The sequence below is a fragment of the Populus euphratica genome, unplaced genomic scaffold, assembly GCF_000495115.2.
Source record: "Populus euphratica unplaced genomic scaffold, PopEup_1.0 scaffold85.1, whole genome shotgun sequence".
Lineage (NCBI taxonomy): Eukaryota > Viridiplantae > Streptophyta > Magnoliopsida > Malpighiales > Salicaceae > Populus > Populus euphratica.
Window position 1 is genome coordinate 323746 of NW_011499898.1, and position 10755 is coordinate 334500.

At 34.6% G+C, this 10755-nt stretch overlaps 2 protein-coding genes across 5 annotated transcripts in view; one reads left to right on the forward strand and one right to left on the reverse strand.

Annotated features, from left to right (window-relative positions):
* The window catches only part of LOC105132335 (transcription elongation regulator 1-like), a 6901-nt gene extending 1489 nt beyond the window's left edge, over positions 1 to 5412 (reverse strand). For 2 of the 4 annotated variants that reach the window (XM_011035779.1, XM_011035775.1), the window contains exons 1-11: positions 4907 to 5412; positions 4664 to 4721; positions 4031 to 4435; positions 3189 to 3568; positions 2904 to 3098; positions 2636 to 2833; positions 2363 to 2437; positions 2220 to 2286; positions 1249 to 2096; positions 987 to 1207; positions 855 to 908 (exon numbers count right to left, since the gene is read on the reverse strand). In XM_011035779.1, coding sequence (XP_011034081.1) covers positions 855 to 908; positions 987 to 1207; positions 1249 to 2096; positions 2220 to 2286; positions 2363 to 2437; positions 2636 to 2833; positions 2904 to 3098; positions 3189 to 3568; positions 4031 to 4435; positions 4664 to 4721; positions 4907 to 5269 — 2864 coding nt within the window. In that variant the 5' untranslated portion in view covers positions 5270 to 5412. The remainder of the gene's footprint in view (positions 1 to 854; positions 909 to 986; positions 1208 to 1248; positions 2097 to 2219; positions 2287 to 2362; positions 2438 to 2635; positions 2834 to 2903; positions 3099 to 3188; positions 3569 to 4030; positions 4436 to 4663; positions 4722 to 4906) is intronic. The other 2 variants (XM_011035777.1, XM_011035776.1) reach the window with 2 other exon arrangements.
* A 2240-nt stretch (positions 5413 to 7652) lies between these two features.
* Positions 7653 to 8400, forward strand: LOC105132340 (60S ribosomal protein L27a-3-like). Its single transcript, XM_011035789.1, has one exon. It carries the CDS (start codon positions 7867 to 7869, stop codon positions 8194 to 8196), a length of 330 nt encoding a protein of 109 aa, XP_011034091.1. The 5' UTR covers positions 7653 to 7866; the 3' UTR covers positions 8197 to 8400.
* The last annotated feature ends 2355 nt before the right edge of the window (positions 8401 to 10755 follow it).

The following is a 10755-nucleotide window of genomic DNA, read 5'->3' on the forward strand; positions in this document are numbered from 1 at the left end:
GCGATGATTGATCGCATACAATGAACATGTTCGCTGAAGACAGAAATGCAATATGCAATAATTAAATCATATAATGTGTCATACATGACAGCGAGCCAACAGTGAGATTGAAACTCATAGACACTAAAAATTGAGGACAAAAAAGTGCCTATAATCTTGTCCTGTAGCTCTATCTCTTGAACATTGCACTGAATTTTGGTTCCATGTGCTATCAATAAGTCAAGACATATCTACTTGATTATGGAACATGCACCATAAAAATTTATCTGGAACATGGAAGTGTACTTGATAATGACACAGGCACAAGTATTTCTCTCACAGATGTCTACACCAACATCTAAAAGTATAAAAATGGTAAGATTGCAGCTGCTTTCCACCCCACAACTCTTATTTTTCTTTCCTTTCTTCTATTGATAAAAGAACTCCTAATTCTTCTTAAAAAATGCAAGCAATTTCAACTGATTTGCTCACTTCCATTAAAAGAGTAAGCTGGCTAGGTTACTTTATCAGTCCATGCATTAAGGAAAGCAGACTTGAAAAATATCACAAGAAACTGCATTCAATAATTGTCCATGAGAAAAATCATTACCAAAAACCATACTAAATTTGAATTACTGACAAGAAAAGATCAAAGAATCCTCTAAGCATTTATACAAAGAAAAACCTGGGTTCAAACAAGAATACTAGAATTAATTTAAACTGTTATTTACTTGTGTTCCATGTTCGTTAAATGAAGATGGACACATTATTGTTTCACAACAGTAGCACAGAATAATTTGAATATTAAAACAGGTAGAGAGAAGTATAAACATAGGAGATATGATAAGAAAAATGAAATCCTGATATATGAGTACCTTCTTCTAGATCTGACAGGTGATGGTGAAGAGCGTCGTTTCCTGGAATGTTTCCTGCAGTACACAACAGGATATAAGCATCCACACTGCAAATCCAGAAAAAAAGGGACATGCAGAATCTCAGAGGTGAACCTCTTAGAATCATCTGATGCTTCATCACTTGAATCATTGTCCTTGCTGTTTCTACCCCTACTGCTGATTGAAGAGGAACGTGTTCTCTTGTGCTTGCTTGAGTCACTGGTAGGTTTATGTCTTGCTCTATCTTCCTCCTTTTCCTTTGAGCGATCTCTCTTTCTGGTGGCATCTTCTTTGACACTAGATCTGTGCAGTTTTTCTGCATCTTTCCTCTCCTCAACTTCAGGGCGAGAAGACCTTCTTCTTGATTCTGATTCCTCTTAACTTCAGGATGAGAAGACCTTCTTCTTGATTCTGATTCCTTTGCGCTCTCTCCTGTCTTGTCTTTTCTTTCTCTCTTTCTCTCTTTTGAACCATTCAGATCACCTGTTTTTTCCTTGCTCGAATGCTTAGCATCATGTCTCCTATGACCATCATCCCTCTTCTCATCTGCCATACTCCCACTACTTCTACTTTCATGTCGACTGTCTTCATCTGGTCTCACCCTGGTATCCCTAGCCTGAGAATAATCCACCACTGGTTTTTCCACATTGACACTCTCACCAATTTGTTCAGATTCAATTTTTGCATTTTCTTCAATTGTAGCTTTGGGCACAGCCTTGTTATTGCTTTCTGGTATTTTTTCAACATCAACACTAATCTCAACATTTCTAACTCCAGAAACAACCTTGGAATGTGCATGCTCACTCAACTCACTAAAAGCACCATTGATTTTATTATCAGAACGAACTGAATTTGTTTTGCTCAGATCAATCTCTATATTTTTAACTCCAGAGTTCTTTCCGAGTTCTACTTGTGAATTGCCATTTTCAGCTGCATCATTCATATCTTCAGCACTCTCTGGAATGGCAAACAGCTGAGGCACAGGATTTTTCCTTGAATTTGATATGCTGGAACTCTCGGTTTCATCATCTTCATCAGAGGCATAGTTAACAAGACCCAAAACATTTCCATGAGAACTGGAACTGGATTTTTCATTGACATCTTCATTCTCAGATTCCTTGGTTCTAACAGGAACTAGAACCTTTGCAGAAGCCTTTGGAGTTGAGATAGCTGGGTGTGACGGTGATGGTACCTTAAGATTTGAAGTAACCGGTTGGTGCTCAACTGCAAAGCCGAAAAGGGCCATATAGAAAAGATTTTAAAGAGCAGAATAAAGTTAACATACATATGTAGTTAAAGAAAGCTGTATAGGCATGGACAATGACTCAGATGTTATGGCATGATTACCTTCAATTATCATGTCATCTTCTTCAAGAACTTTAGTCGCAATTTCATCAAACAGCTCATCAGTAACCTAATCAAAACATGGAGGTTACAACTACCAGAGAAAGAAGATAATTCAAAAACAATAGAATTTATGCAGCTGTAACCTTCAAAAGAACTTCAGTTAGGATACGTTTGATTTCCTGGTTAATAGCAGCAGTTCTAGCTGCTTCAACATAATCCTGCAAAGAGCCAAAACAGAAAGACAAAGAATACAGGGAAAAGGATGTTCATTGTCCAAAATCAAATGCAGATCATTGCATGAAAAGAAAACTCATTGAAATTATCAAGAAACATATCTAGCAAGGAAAAAAAAATCTTTTATCAAGGGAGAGAAACACCAAAAGTACATTAAACAATGAAAGATTAAGCGATTGAACCTCATCATCATCCTCTTCTTCAGTCGACCTTGGGGAACCAATGCTTTTGCTACCTGCTTGATTACCCTTTTCAAATGATTTATCAACACCTTCTACATCCATGGATTCTATTTCCTCTCTAGGATGTTCAAGAGAGGACCTCGTCATGACAGAAGCATTCTTAATTATTTCCTCTTTGAGCCAATTGGGCACAGAAGCCTGGAAAATTTTCCACAGCTCAATAATAATCATTTTAGTTAAATGCAAACCAGTCTAAGAGTGTACCCACCTTTTTGGGGCGTTCAGAAATGTTGGAAACCCCATAAGCATCTGTGAAGCCTCCAGTAGGATGAAGTGCATTTCCAGCACCGAGACCATATGGCACACCAGCAGGTGAAATTGGGGGCTGAAAACTTGTTCCAGGAAAATTTCCAAATGGCGGCGCAGCATGCCCAGAAACAGAAGAAGGCACTATGCTAGGATCCTTCAGAATAAACATAGTAGCTATTAAAACATCAGTGTAAGACCTCTTAAATAGAAGAGATGTTTGCAATATTCAGAAAGCCAAAAAAACCTGAGGCCCTGGTGGAAGAGCTGGAGGATAACCTAGACCAGTTGTAACAGCAGGGGTCCAGGAACTAATTGAAGGCATGAGTGCAGCAGAGCCAATGCCTTTCACAGTTCCTACTGAATCATGATGTGCAGCATAACTTGATTGTGCATGAGGATCATGATCACAATTGAAATCAGGTGCAAACTCCAAAGGCTGATTACTGAGATCAGCTGTGGGATTAGCTGCCTGATTGCTATACGCAAAGGGCTGCTCAGTCAAAACTGATCTACCAATGGCAGGCAATGACGGCGGCAGATGATGCTGTCCTTCTTGAGCAGAGGAAATGGGCAAAGGCAATGATCTGTAAAGCTGCTCCTTTGGATCTCCAGTCTCTTCTTTACCTGCCATACAATTGAGTAGTCAAACAGAAGAATAAAAACAAACGGTAATGTATAAACTCTTGGGAGAAATTGAAGTTTAACTTGGCCATCAATAAACTTGCTCCTAAATATTATGTGTACAAAATTCAATTCACTGCATGAATTCTCTAGATTTTTATGTAGCTTTAGATATTAAAGATCATGGTGAGAACAGCGGACTTCATTTTCCCAAGTACTTGTAACTCCAATAGGAGATGATGGCGCTTTATCCCCCCCCCCCTTTTTTTACAGCAGGAACTAAGAACAAATTTTCCTTAAACGTTATTCATCAAAAAGGCAATACATCTCTCAAAGCCACTTTGTGTTGCATGCCTATTTCATAAGGGGTGAAAAGGATGAGAAAGTGTTAAAAACAGTGTCCCATAGGAGCAGTTTTGAGCACAACCTCCACAAGCAAGTACAGTATGCTAAATTAATTATTACCTGTAACAGAAGAATAACTAGAAGGTACCTCCTGCTGATGAACAGATGGACTTGCATTTGAAGTTGCAGCTCCACCAGGGTAAGGTTGAGGCCTATCAGAAACATGTGAAGGTTGCCCCATGTTGAAAGATGCATTCTCCTGTGGATAAGCTACTGGCAGCTGGTGTGGAGCGGCTGAAACTGGAAACTGTTGATAAGTTGTCGCAGGAAATGGCTGCTGCTGAACACCTTGATAGTGAGTATCAAGAGTTTGTGGATTCTGATCATAGTACCAACTTTGTTCTTCTGATCTGCCAACTGTTGTAAATTGAGACTGAGGATGTTGATCCTCCGATGCACCGTTTTTGGTAGCTGCCCATGCTCTGGCCTTAGCAGCCCAATCCTCCACATGGTTACGTCCTGCTGCTATTATATTATTACAAAGTTAACCCCAAAAATAATTTGAAAAGAAAAAAAAAAAACTCCTCGTAAGGCTGACGAGGAGGAAAGGTTCATACTGGTAGTCTATAGTTTTTTGTTTTTTTTTTGTTCTATCCACAATGCTGATAACAAAAATTCAAGCTACACCATCCAAACTAGGGCAATAAAAGGGAAAGGATGTCAGGAATTGCATTTGGATGTAAGGGTAGTTACCTGATGGATATTCCCAAGCTTGGTGCTGGTGCTGCTCCCAATTAGGATTCCCCCATTCCTGAAAACAAACAAAAATAAATTAAACAAGCAATTCGTTACCAGTTAATTTATTCTTCTAAAACATCACATAAAACAGCATAATCTCTCTAAAAATGGCCAAGTTAATGCCCTAATTATAGGCAGCAAAAAAAAACCTAGCTTCACAAAGTGCAGAGATTTAAGATTAAGCATCGGGCGATTCACCTGAGAGTGAGGTTGTGTTGGCGGAGGCACGTGGGTGCGAGGAGGAGGGAAGTGGTGGCTTTGAGGGGGAAGGTGCGTGGGATAAGGATATGAAGAAGAGGGGGGAGGAGGGGGAGGAGGCCACTGCTGGGGAAGTGGAGGAGACACGGAGTGTGGTGGTGGTGGTGGATTGTATTGGAAAGGGTTGGAGTACCATGAAGTGCCTCCTTGTGGTTGTTGAGGGAGCGGTGGTCTTTGCTGGTACTGGTGGTAGTAGTGGTAAGGATCCGCAGGCGGCGGCGGCACTTGCTGTTGTTGCTGTTGCGGTGGTGGTGGGGGTCTCATGTATCCGTGATGCTGCTGTTGCTGTTGGTAAGCGTCCATTTTTGGGTCTTTAATTCGCTCGACCTGGGGTTTTAACAATATTATTGCCGGAAAGAGAGACAAGCGAGGGTTTCGCTTCCTGGACACGGTTTGAATGCCAACAACAACAAAACGAAGAGCAGTTCAACTTTTTCCATGTAACGAGTCTTTTATTCTTTTGGAGTAATTTATGAGTTTTTTTTATATTTTTATTGGAGTAATTTATGGGTTTTGATTTTTTTAAAATAAAAAAACAACTTAAAACGGTATATTATTTAAAACAAAAACTGATCTTTTCATTGCGACCCATCAAGCCAGATTTATAGAGATTCAGTTTCTTATAAAGTTAAAATTTTATAAGAATCAGAAATTAAAATTAATAGTACATTGTAACCTGATTGAATTAGAAGACGGAGATATGAAGATGTTCTTTTTGCGCTTGGCGTTCTTCGTATTTATATATATTAATAATACTTTAAAATATATAGAAAAAATACTGTGGCTTTCCCATAACTTTATTTTTGTTGGAATTATATATTATAATAATAATAATATAATAATAATAACATATAGCTGTTTTCTTCTTCTTTTTTGTTTTTAATTTTTTTCATTAATTTTTTTCTTTTTTTTATATATTTTTATAGGTTTTTGTTTTTTTGCTTTTTCATTTGTGTTTTTTTCTTTTAATATTTTTTTTGTTTAATTTAGTTTATTAATATTAATTTTTTATTTAGTTATCATATTTTTATGATACGGATCTCAAGTTTAACTGGTTAACTTATAAATTTTATTTTTTTAATTAAATTTTTTGTTTAATTTAATTTGTTAATGTTAAATTTTTTTCTATTTAATTATCATATTTTCATTGCACGTATCCCACAAGTTTGATGGATTACCTCGTCAATATTTTTATATAATTATTAAATTTTAATGATGTAAATCTTAGATTTATTAAGTTAATTTAATTTAAAGTGTTAATTTTAGATTATTTTTTTTATTAGTTTTTTTATTAATTTTTTTATTAATATTATAAATATTATTCTTGATTCAAATATTATAATTAAACCAAAATTTTTAAATACAACTTTAAAAAAAATCTAATATTTTCAAATCATAATCTTTTTATATTTTTTATAAAAAAGTTAACTCACAATCTAACTATTATTTTTTATCACGAATAGATGGAAAAAGATGGTGTCGTACCTGCATGGTCAGAAGAGGACAGGATTGCAAACCTTTTATAGAAAGTAGTAACGAGGTTGCCTATTTATATTTATATTTATTTTATGGGTCATCTTTTATCTACGCTACGTGTGTAGTTTAAAATAGGATAGATGTTTTTTTTTTAAGTATTTTTTATTTAAAAATACATTAAAATATTTAATTTTATTTTTTAAAAATATTTAGACAATATAAAAACATTAAAAAAATAAATTTAACAAAAAGGTGACAGGGTGACGCCACGATAATGAAAGGTGGCGTTGACGTCCGTTGGGTATTCCTTCTCCTTCAAGCTCCCGTTGGGCCGTTGATTTTCTCCCCTCTTCTTTTCTGTTGGGCTTGAGATATATGGGCCCGGACCAATCCACTACCTTTTCTCTATTCTTTAACCTTTATTCCGTCCACTTTGTACTTTTGTAGTGGAGCCCAACAACCCCAGCAAAAGTTTGACAAGTGTAGGATAGCTCGGCTTTAAATATGTTTTTTCAAGGCTCGGCTTTATTAAATTTAAATTTTTAGTTTTTTATGGTTTTAATATATTAATATAATAAATAAATAAATAAAACAAGATATCATTTAAATCATTTTCAATTGAAAATAATTCTTGCAAAAATATCATATACCATATTATTAAATATATTAAATATATATATATATATATTATAAGTGCAGCTTATTTTTTTAATTCGAAACATACAAGTATGTTTTATAAACCTAAGTATCACTGGGATCATGACTTAATGTACATAAACATGTACGAGATTGAGCACTTGAGATTAGTTTTAGAGTTTTCAAAACCTACAATGTTCCATTATGAATTTAAAATGACTAATTTTTTTTAATAATGTTATTCATTCATAAATACATATGCGCCAAGTCGCCCTATTGTTATCATGATAATTGTACAACATGTTTTAATTAAAAAAGCTACAATTCTTAATCATTTACTTGAATTAAATTATTAAAAAATTTAAAATATATATAATAATGCGCTTTAAAAAAAATTACAATTTTTCAATAACGAATGGGTGACCATGAGTAGAAAATGAGGAAAAAAAAAAGAAACAAAGAGAGGAAGCTGAAGGAACCCAAGAGCGGGAAGCCTATTTACCGAAACCCACCTTTAACTGCCGCGACCACGTTCCAAAACTAGAGGGCAAAACCGTCAACCGAAAATTCCCCTTCATTTTCTGTCGCATATATACACGTCTCCCAAACCCTAAGCGCTCGCTCTGATCTACCGCCGCCGTTCAAACCCAAAACAACAGATCTCTACCCCCCCCCCCCCCGGCCAAAGCTTCAAGAAGAACCGGAAGAAGAGAGGGCACGTCAGTGCTGGGCATGGACGCATCGGCAAGCACAGGAAGCACCCAGGAGGTCGTGGTAATGCGGGAGGTATGCATCACCACCGGATTCTCTTCGACAAGTACCATCCCGGTTACTTTGGTAAAGTCGGTATGCGTTACTTCCACAAGCTCCGCAACAAGTTCTACTGTCCGATCGTGAACATCGACAAGCTATGGTCCATGGTCCCACAGGATGTTAAAGACAAGGCAACCAAGGATACTGTGCCGATGATCGATGTGAGTCAGTTCGGTTACTTCAAGCTTCTTGGGAAGGGGGTTTTACCTGAGATGCAACCGATTGTTGTCAAGGCCAAGCTTATCTCGAAGATTGCTGAGAAGAAAATTAAAGAGGCTGGTGGAGCTGTTGTGCTTACTGCCTAGTTTAGGATTTTTGAGATTTTGAATTGTCTTCTTTTCCCTTAAAAATTCAAGCGATTGGGTATACCGTTGAACCACCTATTTGGATTTTGCTTATCACATGGTTTTGTTGCTTGCATTGCTTCATGCCCTTTTGTTATTTGAATTGATTGCTTGATGTTTCTCTTATTTGACAAGTTGAATATGATTATTAATCGTCTTGCAATCCTTGATCTTCTCAATGCTGAATTGTTTTTGAGGGTTTTCTTCTGCCTACATTGGCTAGAAATTGAAGTAGCCATGGATTTGAAAATGCTTAGTGATGGGGATATAAAACCCTATTTCCATTCGTTTATATGCGTTGAACTTTCTTGCACATGGGTCTGATTCATTTTTCATATGCCCTGTCACATCTCCCTTTGCTTGTATGATCTACCAAACCTGTTGTTTAAGATGCTTTGGCATTATTCATCCTGGCCTTTTCAAGTCTCAGCTATCATTTTTATACTTGTAATGTTGTGGTATCTCTTGGTTGCAAATGTTTCAACCTGCAATGTAAATTATTCAAAGAGCAAAACCTTGTCATCTTCATTGATTATAATACTTATCAATCTCGTCTTTCTCGATGCCGTTTACATGTCCTATCTACTTTCTCCCAGTCTTTCTAATGCTAGCGCTTGTTTTTTATCATGATTGCAATGAATATCCATTTCATTGATTAAATAAGATGCTATTAGTGATTTTTCATTGATCGTCTGTCTGCTATCACCTGTATTTATGCATCAGCAGTTCTTTTTCATATATCATCTGGTCCACCTGGTCAAGTTAAGGCCCTGATGTTTTGTGCTTTGTGAAAGTTTCTGTTTACTTCGTCCAACATTCTGAATAATTGTAACATTTCCTTCGGCATGGCATTCTAGCCATGCCTGCCAACAATATCCCTTCGGCTGCCTTATTTCCACCATAGAGTCTGCTATCCGTCTGTTGTCTTTGGCTTTCTTGAATTCTGGCCTATTTGGACGTGCTCTCAGAGCTGTCTTTGTTTTATTTCGATGTATGGACTTGCGGTTGGGTAATATTTTGCGTTCCTTGCGGTCCTCTTTACTCTATACCGGATACATGGAAAATGGAGGAGTGAAGGGTCACAGATTGTACAGCGGGAGGCGTCTTGAAGCTGAACGAACCCTCGCACAAGGAAAATTGAAGGGACTTAAATTGGGGCGATGAAATATTATCACGCTCCCAATTTTTAGGGCAAGATTGTTCAAAAAAAAAATTAACAAGACACGGAATATACGATATATATTTGAATGCTTGAATCGTAATATAAACTCAAATGCTTGAATTATAAAATTTATATTTGAATGCTTGAATCTTAATATAAACTCAAATGCTTGAATCGTAAAATTGTAATTGTAAGTAAAATATTTTAACTAATTATATATTAAGAATTTTAATTAAGTAGTAATTAACAATATAATATAATTAAAATAAATAATAAAATAAACAATAAAAAAATTCAAACATCTTTACTTTATTTACATTAATTCTTCTATTTCTTGGATAAATTGATTCATTTACTTTGTTGATAGAAATGAGTTTTTTAAAATTTTAATAGACTATTTAACATTAATTATTATATGAATTTGTAATTTTTATTTTATATATTTGCCATTAAAATAGAGTAATATATCAATTGATATATTAATAGTTTACATAATAAATTATAAAAAATAAATATGTATTTTAATTTTATGAAAATGAAATTCTTGTATTGTTTAAAAAATTATAATAATTATAGTTAAAATGAAGTCTTTGATTATTAAATTGTACAAGTTTTGCAAGATATAAATTTAAAATAATAAAAATGTTCAGGTATAAATTACCAAAATATATAATTTTATATTTTTTTAAACTGGGTATAAATTACTAAAATATATAATTTTATATTTTTTTAAACTCGTAAAATCAATCTAAGTTTACCGAATTTGAATAGATTTAATCAATTTTATTAGTTTTCAAGTTTTAATTCAATTTGATACATTAAATATATAAATATATGTTAAATTCACTTTTTTTATAACATTGTCGCAGGTTTCCTCTCTCCCCACTTCATTTTCTAGCCACACACTCTGTTAAAGTTTTTTGCAGTGCAAAAGGGACAGTTTAGTTTTGTTGTTGGAGCTTGACTCTTTTTCAGTTTCAATATATATATATATATATATATTATTATTTTAGATTATAATTTAAAAAATATATATTACTTTTATCAATTTCTAACAGAAAAGCATCATCCTAAGTACAACAATCTTAAATGTAGGGGTGAGCAAAAAACTGATAAACCAAACAAAAAATAACTGAAAAAATTAAATTAATTAATTAAAAAATTACAAAAAAGTTCTGATTCAGTTCAATTTTAATTTTTAAAATCTGAAATTAATTAAATCAAACTAATACTTAAAAAAACAATTATAAATATCATGCTTTTTCTAACCCTAAACCTAAAACTTAAACTTTATTCTTTGCATTTCCTAAATGCAAAAGCAGTCACCCCTTCCCCCTTCTCTTTGCCTCTCTCCCCTC

Excerpts from the sequence above, each read along its gene's own strand:
- LOC105132340 (XM_011035789.1), top strand. The coding sequence starts at position 7,867 with ATGCATCACCACCGGATTCTCTTCGACAAGTACCATCCCGGTTACTTT.